This window comes from Aphelocoma coerulescens, chromosome 8 (genome assembly GCF_041296385.1).
Source record: "Aphelocoma coerulescens isolate FSJ_1873_10779 chromosome 8, UR_Acoe_1.0, whole genome shotgun sequence".
Classification (NCBI taxonomy): domain Eukaryota; kingdom Metazoa; phylum Chordata; class Aves; order Passeriformes; family Corvidae; genus Aphelocoma; species Aphelocoma coerulescens.
The window spans coordinates 21,492,074-21,508,766 of NC_091022.1; the positions used below are offsets into that span (position 1 = coordinate 21,492,074).

Here is a 16,693-nt window from a genome sequence, read left to right on the forward strand (position 1 = left end):
GGAGGCACTCTAAGAATTCAGGTCTGAAACTGAAACCTCTTCTTGTGACCATAACTGTTATGTTAGCAGCACTTGATCAGAAAATAACATCAGCTGTTTGTTTTTCCACTCAATTAAAGTATTTTTAGATTAGTTTAAAATACACATGTGAAAACAACATGCCATTAGAACTCAGGAATACAGTTTTAGCTGACTAAACCTCAGAATTTTAGTTTATAATAACCAAAATGACCTAATTTTCTAAAAAAAGAGCATGCCTTCTGGTTTACAAAAACTTGCAAAGCATGGGTAGTTTTAACCTTTTTTTAATTCGTCTTTTCAATGCACTGTAATAAACCTGATACTAAAAGCACTGTGAAGACATGCATTGCTTTAAGTATGTTTCTCTTAATGGAGATTATGTTGAACTAATAGATATGAAAATATAATATTTTTCCACTTTCTAAATCACTAAGATACAGAAAATATTCACTGTTAGACTTCACAAGTTTTTCTTCTTCGTCTTGAGAGGACTGTCGTTATGAGACAAGAGACTTGGATTACTGGTTATATTATCACATTGTCTTTTTACAAAATAGTCTGTCTTCAGACAACAGGACACAATGTAACATAAATCTTTTGTCAACCTGTAATTATGTACTTGCAAAGATTTAAGGAGCAATGCTCTTTCTTGGAATCTGACCAATGATTTGAGCAAGCTTAACTGTTGTAGAGCTATGTAAGTTATTTTAAGAATAAAAACAATCTCTTACTTGGTCCTCAAAGGAGATTGCCTGGGCAACATCTCTGGGAAATCCATCAATCACTATCCCCTCTTCATCAGGGATCTGCATTAATCTTTGTTTTATCTCAGTTATGGTTGTTTCCTTTAACAGAGAAAAGAAGTTAGTTATTTGATATGGTGAAGGAAATTTTCTTGATGGTGTACATTAATACAGCATGTATAAACCCTTGAAAGTAAATATTAACATAGGAAATGCTGTACCTGAGGGGCCAGTTCTCCAGTAGTAATTATTTTGGCAATTAGGCTCCATTTCCTATTGCTGCTTGTGCTGTGGATCTTCTTCCTTAACAATTCACCAACTGATATGTAGTTAAATCCATAACGTTCTGCTATTTTCAAACTCTGTGTTCCTTTACCACTTCCTGGGCCACCTAGTGTGAATTATAAGCAAAACATTAAATTAACCTTTCATCAGAAGCACCCAATCACATGTGAAATCTTTGCTATTGGCACCAATTTTCCAAGCATTATTAGAGTAAATCTTGCAGTTGCATGACCTGTAACCAACCATTAGAAATGTGTCTCATCTACCGGATCATAAACATAACAGTTTGTAAAATGAAATTTTAAAAAAAGAATACAAATCCACTTGCAAAATAAAAATAAGTAGTCTTTGAGGCTTGACCTCATTCTAAAGCTGTTCCTGGAATGGAGTTTTTCTTGATCCACAGTAGAGGAGCAGACAAATGAACTATTCCCTTCTTGAACTCTTTGAATCCAGAGATAGAGCCAGATAGTCTGAAGTGTACTCATGTCAGAAAGAATCATACTTGGTTAAATAAGCCAATTAAATCAACGGACTAGTCATGAAATGGAACTAATAAAATCTGCTCCTAAATATGCTTGCAAGAGCTTCTGAGGTTTCCTGATTTTAAAATACAAAAAAAAAAAAACATTAAATAATCATCTGAGATGTTTCCATAGTGATTTGGTATAAGGACTTTTATTGAACCATGCAATACCAGCTTCTGGTATTGATGCTTGAAGCATCTGACAGTGAAGAAATTAGGTTCAGCTTGCTGGACAACTTGAAGAATAGAGAGACCCTTCAATATATATAGTACACGCTGAACGGGTATCAAAATCACAGAAAACAGCTACATTACATAGCAGGGAAAGCTGCAGGGAATGTCAGCTGGACAGCAGCAGCAAGAGTGCATGTAAAACAATCTGACCATGTCTGAACTAAAAGGATGTTATGATGTGATGAACAAAGAATCTCGAATCCAGTATGTAAAGCCAAGGAATTGTTTTGATAAAAATAAATGTTTATGTATAAAAAAGTGTATGGTACTGAACAGTACAACACAGCAAATCCAAACTAAATGTTTTGATAGTTCCCAATCCTAAGTAGCTATAGTTTGGGGAGTTCTTTGTGAGAACACTGAATTTTATTTCAACAGACAAAGAATAAAGATTTTTTTTAAATATAAATTTTGTATGAATTTAAAAAATACAGCAATGCCATGAAAGTAAATCTGAATACACTGAGCTTCTTGTTTGTAATCATGTAACTCTTTTTATATTATCTGTATTATTCCCATAAATAGCTTTTAAGCATTTTTATAATCAATACAGTTCTGGTTGCAGGATAAGCTTTACAATATTTGTACATGTGTGCTTAGCGAACTCTCTGTGTAACCAGGTTCCAACCTGCACCCCAATATCACTGTCACAGAGCTTTCAGTGTCACCAGCAGTCTCTTGGAGCTCTCTGTGCCCTGATGCTGCGGTGCTGATGCTCCACCTGCCCTTTGGAACTAAGACCAGGAGCCATTTCAAGAGAGTGCACAGACAAATGTGCCTATTGTTATCGTGTTCCCATACCCTGCCCACAGCTTAGTTATGCCCCTGCGGAAAAAAAAAAAAAAAAAGGTTTTATCATTATGCAATTAGTTTAAATAATGTTTCTACAAGCAGTTATCTGTAACATCCAACTAGACAACACAGCTACAGATGTTCATAAAACAATGTTAAAAAATGAAAGAAAAACTGTATCTTATCTTACACAGTAAGATCACAACTGAAAAATATTTTTCTCTCATTCAGTTCACTTGCTGTTTCTGTTGTAAAAAGATGTAAGTTTCTCTCTTCTTTCAGCAGACTGCATTACGTTCTACAGCTATTCTTCCATTTCAGTAATTGCAGGTGATCTAGATGCGCATAGCTTTTTCAGCTTGGACTGTTTCTTTCACAGAAAGCTTAGCTATCCTCTTTGTTAGAATAAAGAATGTTCCCATTTTGTAGGGATGCAAGCATCTGATACAGTAGGAATCATCTTCTCCACTCAAGTGGCTATAAAGCACTTCTGCTCCAGTTCCCCCTGCCCCCTTTCATGCCCAGCCTTCCCCATGACAAATGCATTTCACCAAACCTTACAAGTTTGAAACAGACTATATTGCACCCCAGCAATAATAAAAATGCAAACCATATATAGGTAATGTGCAGAAAATTAGAAACAGAAAAACTGGAAACAAGGAAAATAGTGCTTGTGTTCCAACAGAGATACAAAAGGTACCAGAAAACCAGAACTGATACTTGATAAAGCATCAGTCTGTAAAAGCATAAAATAGCTAAAAAAACATTTGAAACAAGTAGATAGACTTGACACTCCTGTTAGGGAGAGCTTTGTTTTGCCAGTAAAGAAAAACAAACAAACAAAAAATGTAGTGTAGCTTGGCACTTCTGTTCTTTCAATTTGAATTGCAATCAGAAAATAGCTAATAAAGTATTTGGTTTAATATTCATAAACTTCTCACACATTTTGTTTTTACCAATCCAAACACATCCCTTTATATCAAGATGGTATTATCTATTTACAATCTGAGGGGAAACATTCAGGTAACAAAATAAGGGAAAAGCAATAGGACAAAATTACTTCCCACAGCAGATCGTAATTTATTCAACTTTATATCCATTCCTGACTCTTTGATAAATCACACTGACAAACTGGTCACAAGAAAGGAAAATCAATTTGCTTTTGTTTTTTGTTCTTTTCACTTATTCTGAGATACATTATTCAGAAAACTATGATTATTTTACGTATTTCTAAAAGATGTCTAGACTAGGGAACACTTGTTGCATCTAAAATTGTTTGCTAACAGGTTTCAAGTGAAGATTTGTATGCCCAAAAAGTGTTACTAAAGCAGCTGTTTTAATCTAATTTTGTTCACTTTTTCAATTTTGGATATATTGTTGTAAATTCAGAATAAATTCATCTAATAATAAAATTTCTGAGATACTTCTGACTTTAAAATCTAACTACGGACTAGATTTAACAAATCAATAGGCAGCTGCCTGCTGACAGCATTATATTTGATCTAGCCCTTACACTTTGATCTCAAAAGGAAAGTGTAGCCTTTTAATATAAAGTAATATATTTTTTAAAGTGCAGCTTAAGAACATACTGAACTAAGGTGCTAATGATGCCAGATAATCAATATTTTAAGATCTCTGAATTCAAGCTGCGTCCACAGTACAAATGTGTTTCTTAAAAGTATATTAGGATGCACATTTTTAAACATAGTATCATGTACTAGTTTTATAATGCCTTAGAAACTTGATTTTTCCAGTGATTTAGATGTGTGCCCTCCTGGCTGGTTCCATCTGATTTTTCTAAAATCCAGTCATATACTTACTATGTAGCTTTATAGCTTTATCTTTCACCAGAGGTCTCTTCTGCAAACCCAGAAAAAGAACAAAGCCCCCACCTTTATAAGTGAGCTCTCTTTAGCCCTGGAGCTACCTGGTTCATTATAAGGATGATAGATTTCATAAAGCAAAGAAGTTGTAAAAACCTTTATGGAAGCATTAAAAAGATCTTGGGCTAATGCATTAATAAAGAAAAGATCACTGAATATGCGAAGAAGAAGACAGGTCTCCATTTCAGTCCCCTAACAATGACTGGGACCAGTACCACCTGAGCAAGGCAGGGTGATTAGTTATCACTAATTAGACAGAAATACATTACTTAACTGATTTTTTTCCTTGTTGGCATTTTATGCAAACCGAAAATATGCAACACATTTTTTGTGTGAAATATGTCTTGAAATGAACAGTGTACTTTTATTCATTTTTTCTTTTTTATTCAGTTACTCTTTCCAATATGTTTTTATGTGCTTTCTCAATAGAAAGTTGAATTTCAGAGAAATTGTTTTGGTACTGTACAAAAGTGGACAATAGCTGCTAAGCTGCATATAGTATTGTGTTTCTATCAGATCACACTGCAATAGATTGAGAGAAACTCAGTGGGAATATGAACCTGAAATAGCCTTTGTGGAATGTTTACAGTGTTCCCTATATAAATGGGAGAAAAGAAAAATCCATGTAAAATCCATGGTCTGTTAACTGCATGCTGGTGTTCAAGGATTTCACTTCAAATACACCCACAGTCAGTTCCAGAGGTGAAAGCCAATCTCTCTTTATCTCGCCTAAATCAAACCTCCATTCATCACTCTACTGCAATTGAGCTACATAGATTTCACTGCATTAAGAGCCTTCTGTGGTCACTGAAAAGGAGACAGTTATTCTCCTTTATGAAAAGGAAGGGTAGCTAATTAATTAAGATGAAAGAAAAGTATGTGTTATTTCTCCATCTAATTGCAATCTACACTTCCAGCAACACATAGAGAAATTTGCATGTTGAAATCTGTAATCCTTCAACAAAAGATTAAGAAAATTCAAATGCCTTGAGCAATAGCTTTGGCATACCACAGACACTTAAAAAAATGCCTGGTCTTCTGTTTTCAATCTATTCCAATCTCATTTCTGAGAGCTGCTGGATGCAGAGCCTAGAGGACACGCTGTTCCTAGAGATTCCACTCTGTAGTACAGAGAAGACATTTCTGTTTCCTTTACTGCATATATTCTCTGTTATGGAAGCAGTATCTCTCTTTAATATGAATAAAGCTTTATAGGCTAAAAATGTAATTCTCCATCACCTGGCACCTGTGTTGTAACTCTTTAAACCATCCAGAGAATCAGAGAATTAGGCTTGATGGGAAAATTTCTAAAGACAACTGTCTAGATGATAAGGAAACTAATGCAAAGAACTTAAATTCAAGAACATAAAAAATACTGATTTACACTTAACCTGCAGCTATTTTTAATAACCTATATTTGTCTGAGGCTGGAAAGTATGACCTGCTTAGAAAGGACACTAAACAGCTCACAAGAGAGAACTTGGGGAGAGAGCACAGTTAACTATTGTGAACTGAGTGCTCGCTCTCTGTGGAGTTGGAACAGGATTCATTTGCCAAATGGACCTGGGGATAACTTACCAATGCAATGAACTAGTGACTGTGTATTGTCACTCTAACTGGACATACCAATCATTTGACAAAGGTTTAAATATACAGGACAACAGTTCCCTATCACCTTTTTGAGCTGGCTTACACAATATTTTCAAATACCTTTTTTTGTGATCAGCTTTGAGTATATCTACTGAGTGTTTTAGTTCAATCTGGAGCATGCATTGGAAGAGCACTTTGGTTCACATGGTGCTGCTGCCTTGAAATGCCCGAACCAGGTTTAGTTAAGATGAAATCAAACTGGCAGGTGTTCTCATAAGAAAATCATGAGCTCTCCAGCTGCTAAGAGGCATTCAGTATACAGAATATGAGTGCAGGTGCTCACTGCAGCCCCTAAAATTCTTGTAGTTGGGATGCTATTCCCAGCATTAACAATTTCACACTCTTAATTGGCCTGGACCACGCGCTATGGCAGATGGAAAAATTGTATTTAAATTCATATAAGCATTCAATGTACTTGCAATACAAATCAAAAGGCCAAGTAGCAGACATAAAATCTTGTCAAAATGACTGCCTTCATACCTATGACAAGGATAATTTTTGGTCGAGGTCTTGCAGGGTCAAACACATCATACTCCTCAATTAGCTCAGCAGTTTCAGAGAGGTCAGTGTCACTTTCTATGGAAAACTGTTGGATGGGAGGCAGTCGATCATAGCGTCGGTATGGGAAGTTAGAGTTATCAGGCATCACTGTAAAATAGTAAGATAAACTGGGAATTGTGGAAATAGACAGAAAACTCAAAATCTGTTCTGTACACAGATTTAAATAAGTATCATACATAAAGTATAAATATCTCATAATTTTACATTGTGTTTGCTGTTGCTCTATTAAATACTTTTGGCCTCTATTTAACGGATTTATTACATCACAGCCACTCAGAGTCAGTTTTCTCTGGTGTTTCTTTACAAGCACATCAAGTTTTCTGTGAAGATCTGCCCATAACACCCAGAGTTCAGCAGTGGCCTCTGAGAAGAAAAGCTTTATATTGTGCAGATGATCTCTACTATTAAGCAGGACTCTTTTAGTGATACATGTTGTACACAGAGATGGAGACAGTATTCTTGATGATTAATTTAATGAAATGTTGGATGGCAAGAAAAAATAACTATAGCAACTGAAAGATGAGCTAATTACTCTTTGTTAACATTACAAATAAAATAATTACAGGTATTGGTATGACATCTGCTTAGATTTTATGAGGTGCACTTTTTTCTAAGAGTTTACGGTTTATATTTTATTTAGTAAATTAGCATACAGCTCCAATCTAAACTAGAAAAACCACGTAGTGTAACTGCACTGAGGTTGGTGTGTATGTCATCCATAAGGACCAACTGAAAATACAAGCCAAGTTCACTGTGTCAGATCTGCCCCTATCTTTGCAAGTGTTTCAGGTAGGATACAAGAAATCTCTCCACTGATGCGTTAAACATTTACACAGCAAACATCCATCATTTGGCTGAAAAGTGATCACAATTTCCTCTCCTGCATAGCATCCATTATGGCAGGAGAAAAACAAATTCCAAAAAGCAAGGAAACAGAATTCTTAACTCCTTTGCCTACAGAAAATCAGAATGAGGCATGATCTGCTATAGAAGTATGTCTAAAATAATTCAGTAGTGGATGTGAAACTATACACAGTAGAAGAAATAGAATAATATTTAAATTTAATACATTACCATTCCTGAAAAAAGACCTCCGGGATTGTCCTCCATTGAGTGGAGGCAGGGTCTTCTTTTCTGGGCTGACAAAAGTGTCCCATTTCACTTTTTCTGGCCCTCCAAGCTCTTTTACTTTCTGCAAACAGCTTTCCAAATATTCAATTGGGTCATCGGGTTTGTAACACATTAATCCATTCAACAGACTCTGAAATGTAAGATCAGAAATACATACTATAATGACAGACACCAGTAAAAAACAAGCACCTTTACTTTTCCTTTTACTTTGCACAGAGAAACTACCACATTCCTTGATATTCAGACTCTCCATTTCAAGACAATGTGTAAAAGTGAGGCCTGCAAAAAAATCAAACTATTTTGGTTTGCCAATGTAATAAAAATTACTCGGAAACAAAGCTCCTGGCTATGACTTTATAGTTGTCTGTTTGCACTGAAATAAAACCTGAAAATAGCAAAAAACCCCTCTACATTTTTCTTACAGCTATCACTGGCAAGTATACGCAGAGCAATGTGCAAGCTAGAGAGCCCCAAAATTTACATATTCTTTGTAGTCTTTGACATCACTAAAATGTATCTTTTCCTTAAAGACCACTGCACCCACAAGTATCTCATCCATATTCTTGTCAACATTTACACAAGCAATGAAAAGAGGATTTTTAAAAATCATGAGAAATACTCAGATATCATCTTGATCAGTACTGGGGGGAAAAAAAAAAACCACAATGCCAAAATTCATAGGAGCTTTCTGATTTAATTGATCACAGATTACAAGCTATTAAAAAACCCCTCTCTATGGTATTAATTCTTCACTCACTTCACTCATGAGCATTGTGGGGAGTGTGAAAGAAGGACTGCCAGGCCCTCTTCTGACACATTTCCTTGACAAAGTGATACATAAGTCATCATCTCACCTCTCCACAAGACTGCTGCATCCAACCTTCCCTTAACAATACATGTCTTTCAGCATGATTTCTCTTCTTTGTGCTTTTCCTAATTTTTTATGAATAAACTTGAGGGTCATAGTTGGTATTAGTAAACATAAATAGCTCCTATTCAGGATTTGATTAGTTGTTATCTACAGTTTATAGAGTAATTGGTATTTACACACATTTGAGCTTATAAAATAGTATATAATTTCTATGTATCTGTACCCTTACTATACTACTTAGCAAGTAATGGTGTATTTTTTCAGAAGATATGCACCAATTTTTTTAAATCACTAGGTCAAGCTTTTGAGCCTCAACACAAAACCAGTTTTGTCTGCATGTCTTGTTAAACCATTCACATTCCGTGTAATTAAAACATTAGCATGTTCCGTGTCCTGCAATTTTCAAATGTATAGAAAAATGTCTAGCTTCAGCACAGACAACGGAAAATACGTGTGTGTGTGTGTGTATGTGTGTGTGTGTGTGTGTGTGTGTTATATACAGATGGCAGGATGTCTGATCCGGGGGGGAAAAATGCACATTGCACAGAGAAGTAATTATCAGCCATTAGCAGCAGGTAACTTGTAGGAAGCTAAACAAAACCTCGCTGAACAGTTGCGGCTTTTTTCTTCCCCTGCCCGATGAAAGATGCCCCTCGCCAGCATTCCTCGGCGCTCCTTTGCCCTGCGGACACCCAAGTTCGCTCCCCGCCGGCGGAGGGCGAGCGGCCGCGGCGGCCGCAGCGGGCGGAGGGGCGCGGCCGCGGGGGCTCCGCAGGTGGGCGGCGGGCAGCGCTGCCCCGGCCCCGCGCCGCCAGCGCCCACCCGGCCCGGGCTGGCCGCCGGCGCTCCGCGGCGCCGCTCCCCGCGCAAGCTACGCGAGCCGCAGCCTCCGGCTGCTCCGTCCTTCCAGCCACCTTCAGCCCTGCCCGCCGCGGGGTCCCAGAGCGGAGCATCCCCCGACGGGGCGGAAAACGCCTCCCCCCTGCGTCTCGCCTACCTCGAAAAGCTGCGGGATCTCCCTGCGGGCCAGATACTCCTTGGCCTCGCCGGCGCTCATTCCGCCAGCCGGGGCCGGGGGCGCCGGCGGGGCGGGTGGGCAGCCCGAGCCCCGCGCTCGGCTCGGCGCGGCGGTGCAATGCGGGAGCCTCGGCGAGGCTTCCGCGGGCGGGCGGGCGGGCGGGCGGGAGGAGGGAGGCAGCCGCCCGCCTCCCCGTGCCCGCTGCACGGAAGGAGCGAGAGTGAGCACGTTTTCCCTCGGCGGGGAGCGAGAGCGTGCGCAGGCTGCCGGGGAAAGTTTCGGGGGGTGCCTGCGGTGAGGCGCCGAGCGGAGGCGGTGAGGGGCTGTGCCTGGCGCCGAGCCGCGGGCAGGCTGCCCCGGCAGCGAGCGGACCGGCTCCCCCGGCTGCGCGGGGAGCGGCGGAGGGGAGGGTTGGGCACCGGTGCAGCGCAGAGGTGCTGGAAGCCTCCAGGTGTAACGCGGTCTCTGCCCTTGGCACGGTGTCTGGGCGTTTTGAGGAGCGAGACGTTTCATACACTTTAGGCTGGCAAAGAGCCACGAACTACGATCAGTCACAAGCATCTGTGATCGGCGAGTCACAGGAAGAGATCTGAAATCATCTCTGGTCTAGCCTTCTGCTCAAGGCAAGGGCAGTTCTTGAGGTCAGATCAGGTTGCCCAGGGTTTTATCCAGTCTCATCTTGCAAAACCTCACAAGGGTGGCGGCTGCAGAGCTTCTCTGCGCAGTCCATGCTTGTCCAGCCTCGACATTAAGAAGGGTTTTCTCCTATTCAGTATCACCTCCCATGTCTCAATTTGTTTCTTGCCCACCATTGTGAAGAGCCTGGCTCCATTTTCATGACAGTCTCCTGTCAAGCCTTGGAGAGCTGCTATTATGTACCATTTAAGCCTACCACAGGCTGAACAAGCCCAGTCCCCTCTGCTCGTCTTCAAGAACAAGTGCTCTCATCCGTTACCATCTTTGTGTCTGTCCACTCAACTCAGAATCACAGAATATATTGAGTCCAACTTGTAAGTGAATGACCTGTACAGGGATTAAACTCACTCCAGTTTGTCTGCATGGCTCTTAATGAGGAGTCCAAAACAGTGCATTATTCAAGATGTACTCTGGGGAGTGTTAAGTAGGGGGTAGCTTCTGAGATACTCTGTGGCACACCGGAAGTCAGAGTAGAGTATTTCAGTTACTGAAGCGTCCCATATCAAGTCTGATTTTCAAATCAGTTTTTAACTTTATTATCTTTTCTAACACAATATCCTTATAGTTGCACCAAGGCACACCCTAACACATACAGGTTACATAATTGCAAGCTTATGAACAACACTGAACAACTGCTTTCCATATGTACGTACCTATTTTTCAGACATAGGATAGGTCTTCCCAGGTGTCTTCTAAGAAGCTTCTCTGCCTTGTGTACGATTTGTGGATCAATATCAGTTTGACAAGCTTCTCTGTCTCAGCTGCAGCCATGCTCCTTGTTTCTGTAGTGGAACTACCCTCTTTTTCCTCAGCCCAGCCTCCGGCTTTTTATGTAGACACTTTCCTTTCTCCCAGAGAGGCTTCCAGTCCTTGTTCATTCCATGAACTGCTAAATGACAGCCCAGAAGGAAGTCCCATGATCTTCTAATAACAAATTGGACTGGTTGGTTTTCCAAGTCATCCAAATACTCCCAGCAGCTTCCACGTAAAGGGCAGCAACTAATGTCCCTTCACAGCACTCACAACTGATGGATGGCCCACAGAATCATAGAATTGTTTGTGTCGGAAGGGACCTTAGAGATAATCTGGTTCTGATGCCCTGCCATGGGCAGGGATGCCACACAATAGATCAGATTGCTCAAGGCCCCTCCAACCTGGCCTTGGACACTTCCAGGGCTGGGGCACACACAACTCTCTGGGCAAACCTGTTTCAGTGCAAAGCTACTGGAAAACCACAGCTGAAGTGTCTCTGCAAAGTTTGGCTTAGACAATTTAAGAGCCTTTCCAGCTCCAGTTTCTATGAATCCAGTGGTGTCTCCTCAGAGAAGCTGCAGTCACTGAATTGACGCTTCTCACATATGTTCAAGGAAGACTTTGGTCTTTGCTGGAGAGTTTAATCAGCATTCATCTGCAGTTTTTCACATCCTCTCCCATAAAATCTGGATGTGGCTTTAACCATACATTCTTCTGCTAAAATTTTAATCCATCAAAATGTAAATTCATTGAAAAGCATAGTGCCTTAATTTTGACTGAGTAAAATGAGTAGGCTCCAATGTCCTAATCAAAAGACATGAGATACAATTGCTTTTAAAAGACCTTAAATGAAGCTTGACAAGAGGAAGATGGAATTAAATTAAATAGATGTTTTCTTAAAAAAAGATTTTGCTGAGGAAGGCTAATAGAAGATGCCATTCAGTTTAGGAACACAGAGCTGTGGTTTTGATATTTTGTGGGTTTAATTTTTTTTAAATTGTTTCTTGAGACAAAAAAAAATTCATCTGTATTATCATTGTCTTGGATAAATTCCATTTATAGGCTTTCAGAATATATCTTTTTATATACTCAACATTTATGGGTAAATTAGTATCTCATCCAATGTCCTGGTTTGGCAAGAGAAAAATATTTCCTTTCATATGCTTTCCAGAGCATCTTCCTCAGGAATGTGAAATATGTTTGTGTATAGTCTTGTCCTACTTGTTGTTTTTTACTGTAGGCTTCCAGGCATTCTGCTCAGTTAGATAATGCTAACAGAAAATAACAGAAAGAACTGTCCTGCTATAAAACTATCCTCATTATGCACATCTTCATTATTGTTCAAAATGTTGTTTTGTTGCACAAAATCAAATTCTGTGTTGCAGAAATTACCACCTCAGAACAAATACAGCCATTTAGGAAATCTATCAGATGGAATGTGTGAAATGTATCTGGAAAGGATGTTTTTGGATCTAATAATACGGTACTTCCTTCTAGAAGCACTTTGTTATGTGTTTGCTGTCAGAAGAATCCCTGTATTGAAGCAGGGTCATGGGTAGAAGGCTCTGAAGAACATTGGCAGTGAAGGATTAAGCACAGATGAGCTAAAGGGGCACAAAAAGCTGGCTTATTTGTTGTGCAGGTAACAAAAGGAGCTGCCTGAAGGTGAGCTCTTTGTTGTGTAAGTGTCTGATCAAGAGTGCAGGTGGGAGTGAAGTGGTCTTACTGCCTTAGAAAATAACACAAGATGTAAAAATGCTCAAAGGAATGGGAATTCATTTGAGCTCCAGGTCACTGCCCATTCCTGAAGGTACAGGCAGCTCTTTAGGGTACTAGGTGAGACAGAAGGATCACTTTGGTTATTTCTTACCTTTTCTGGAGGGGAAGAAGCTACAATAGAAAGAACAATGTTTTGCTATCAAAATGATAACATTTCTGAAAATTCCTCTTAAAAACTTCTTATGGATCCTATACCATTGGGCAAATTCCATTCTCATTCTTCTTGTTTCCTCCAGGAGCTACATGAAGCTGCACTAATATGAAATTATTATTTCCAGGGATCAGCTGGATCAGGAATATCGTGTTCTGGGCCGCCTTCTTGGTTAAACCAGTTATGCAGCACCCATAGCCTTCAGTCAAACCTTAATTAGGTTCTGTGTTTTCAAAAATCGCTTCAGAATACAGTATTTTACAAACATTTATTTTTTTTGTCTAGTCCCTGTTCTAGCACTAGTGGCTGGATTTGTCACACAAGTTGCTGCTCTGCTAGATGCCTTTAATTAAATCAGAACCAATGTCCTTGGATTGATGTGCTTACACAGGCTGATATGTGGACAGTTTGAATTTGTAGATTCTGTAAGTAAACCAATTATGTGCAGCCTTTTTAATAGAATATGCTGAATTACACGCTTCTGATCCAGAAATGGTATGCATTTTCATGTAAATTCAGAATTTATTTGCAGCCCCATATTGCACTTAGTGTGGTATAAATTAATCCAAGATTGCTAAAATGATCTTTTCATTTTTATGAGAAATCCCTTTTTGAACTCTTTTGCTACAGTGTTGTTAACTTCTTTTTAAACCTGATGTTTCCCCCACCTTTCTTTTCCACTCTGATAGACCTTTTTTTCTACTGGTACCTGAACATGTTACTTAAGTGAATTAAATCCCTAATTGAAAAGTAGTGAAAAATCAACCAAGAAAAATCTGATCTCTGGATCTAAATTTCATTAAGTCCCAGAATTAACATTTTATGTACATTTTGAGGACACCAAGATGAATAGAACATGGGAGGGAAGAAAGAAGATCGTGCCACTTACAAGTTTGAGGATGCACATTTCAATCTGCTCAGAAAAAAATGTTTAAAAGAAATGCTATGATCAAGTCCCTCTTTGTTATGATAAACTAAATAGCTGCACTTTGTATTTTCCAATTACAGTATAATCCTTCTTGTGACACTTCCCTGAACTCTCCAATTTATTTACATGCATCTTGAGCGGCATACTGAGGCATCAAACAGGACACACTGTTCTGCTGTTCCAGCCTGCCTGTGACACCCTCACTGACCTCATTCTGTTGTTTTCCTGCTGGTGGACTGAATTTGTGCCCTGCTGTGGTGTTGCAACAGGGCTCACCCTTAGCTGGGTACCTGGCATGCTCCCAGCAGCTCTGCTTCCCACTGTTTTCTCTCGCAGATTCCTCCATTGGAGCATCAACACCTGCACTTTATACTTTGATGTATGACTTCATATATTTGCTTGCATCCAGTTTACCAAGAAATCAGCATGCTCAGTACCAGTGAGTTGTCCCCTCTGGGAGTTCCCACTTCCCAAGTCTTTGTTACCTGCCACTGGCACCAGCAATTTTCTTTGGTTTTGGAAATCAATGCAAAAATACAACACATGGCCAAAACACAGTTCCCACGGGACCAAAACACAAACTCACTCAGTATTTCCCATTTACACTTCACTTTTGAAGCCAGTCAATTAGTCATTAAATATATATACACATTCATTTTGATTCACTCAGGTTTCTTAAAGAAAATATTTTGCAGCAGTAAGTAAATGCCATCAGATCAGCACTTTGTTTCTTCATCAGCCAAAAGAAACCTTCTTGAACAAGTATCTGTGCACAGATCTGAGAGAATCTTTTTTTCAGAAACTGGCATTGACAAGCATTAGTTAAATTTCATATAAGCTATATTCCAGTATGTTCTTATCAGTTGTGATTTTTCACTAAGTTCCATGTTAGTTGGTCAAGGCTATAACTCCCTATGACACCACTCTTAGAAAGTACTAGTTTAGCATATTCCCAGAATGTAAATATTTCAAGAGTTCTTGGAGTCCCTTTCCAGTTTTTCCCTTTCCTGTCCTTTCCAGCTCTTTTAAAACTCCAATACAACTTATCCAAATATGCAGATTTACTCAGTTATTTTCAGTGACTACTATTTATAAAACTTACTTGACTACACTTCTAATGGAGAATGTTTCATTTTCATGCTATGGTATAATTACATCATCTGATCATTTCTCTATATAAAGAATAGAAATATTTAGTGAAGTCTTTCAGTTGCTTTTGATAAATCCATGCAAGCATATTGCACTAATATTGTAAGGATCCTTCTCTTTCTTTCTTGAGAAGAACAGCTCTTTTAAATGCTGTTGCACCCCCCCTGACCATTGGATTTTATGTCATTTTGTTTCCCTTCTCATTTTTTTAACAGCTCTTAAATCTCTCACATATATTTCTTGCAGCTTCTAGTATTTGCAACAGATGTTTTTCTTATTCTTATATATCTTTTTTTTCAAGGCAAATTGCTGCTTTTTCTTCTGTCTTGTTAACATTTCTTAAATAACTCTCAGTTATAATGGATATTTTTATATTTAAGTTTTTATCCTTGATTTGGCTTATAATAATTAGACAGTATAAGGATATTTTACAGCATTATGTAACTTAATAAATTCAAGGTTACTACCTCAGAAAGTCCTTAAATCTCTGAGAGATGAAAAGCAGTAAATCCTGTAGAGTTTTTCCTTGCCCCTAAGACAGCTGATCACTACCAGGGAAAACACAGACTGAGGGCTTGCACAGATTTTCCGTCTGATCCATTACAGCTTCTTGATGCTTTTTGCTTTTATGTCAGTTAAACTGAATCTCCCCTTTCCCCACAGTGTTATAGAAATTGTTCTTTGAGAGGATTATTTTATGTTCCTCAATTACCATTTTTCAGTAACTGATTAATAAATACTCCAAATCAGTGGATACTGAATTTTCAAAAAATTATAAATGTGTGATTTTTTTTCCAATAAAGTCCTAAGGAACCAATCACAGATTTTAAGGTTCTAATCTATTTGTTGTCCCCAGTTAATAATTTCTGTTCATCCAGTTTACTCTTTATAAACTAAGGGAATATGTGTAGCTGTAGGAAAAAACACCTAAACAAAACACAAAAAAACCACAGCAAAATTCAGTCAATAAAACAGGGCTGAACTGAATAATAAGTTGTGGGTAGTAGGTGGGAATAGAAGAGAATTCAAGCAGAGCAGTAGACCTCATCTTGGGAACACTATGGAGCTCAAGATTGTTAGAAAGTACAAGTCCTTGTTACTTAGCATTTGGGGATTATTTCAGTGGCTAAATGGACCAGTGCCTTACAATATTATTTCTGTAACTTCTTATTCAGTCATACAGTGAAAATCTTCCTTACTTGAAAAACATCTTTCACAAAGTACATCTCTTGAAAAGATAAGCATATTGACTATTTTTTTTTTTAATAGAAAGCTAAAGAACTGCAAGTAATACCAATATCCTGTATGAAGGGATTAGAAAAGTCACATCATGATTTCAGGGATTGCTCACACTGAGAAACCTTCAACATTTTTTATGTTTATATCTTTAGAGTGACTCAAAACATTGTGATGTGAAGTCAAAGGGAGAAAAGCACATTTTAGTTTGATATAATTTGTTCTTGCCTAGGGTCAAGAAGGATTCCTGGATGGGCTATTTTCCTGTATGAAAGGCATTTATAAA

At 38.7% G+C, this 16,693-nt stretch overlaps 1 protein-coding gene across 2 annotated transcripts in view; it reads right to left on the reverse strand.

The window, feature by feature from the left end:
• The window catches only part of AK5 (adenylate kinase 5), an 84,327-nt gene extending 74,483 nt beyond the window's left edge, over nucleotides 1–9,844 (reverse strand). Inside the window, exons 1-5 of one of the 2 annotated variants that reach the window (XM_069023103.1) lie at nucleotides 9,695–9,844; nucleotides 7,770–7,956; nucleotides 6,615–6,782; nucleotides 986–1,155; nucleotides 753–866 (exon numbers count right to left, since the gene is read on the reverse strand). In XM_069023103.1, coding sequence (XP_068879204.1) covers nucleotides 753–866; nucleotides 986–1,155; nucleotides 6,615–6,782; nucleotides 7,770–7,956; nucleotides 9,695–9,754 — 699 coding nt within the window. In that variant the 5' untranslated portion in view covers nucleotides 9,755–9,844. Of the gene's footprint in view, nucleotides 1–752; nucleotides 867–985; nucleotides 1,156–6,614; nucleotides 6,783–7,769; nucleotides 7,957–8,680; nucleotides 8,756–9,694 lie in introns of those variants that run through there. The other variant, XM_069023104.1, reaches the window with a different exon arrangement.
• Between the last annotated feature and the right edge of the window lie 6,849 nt (nucleotides 9,845–16,693).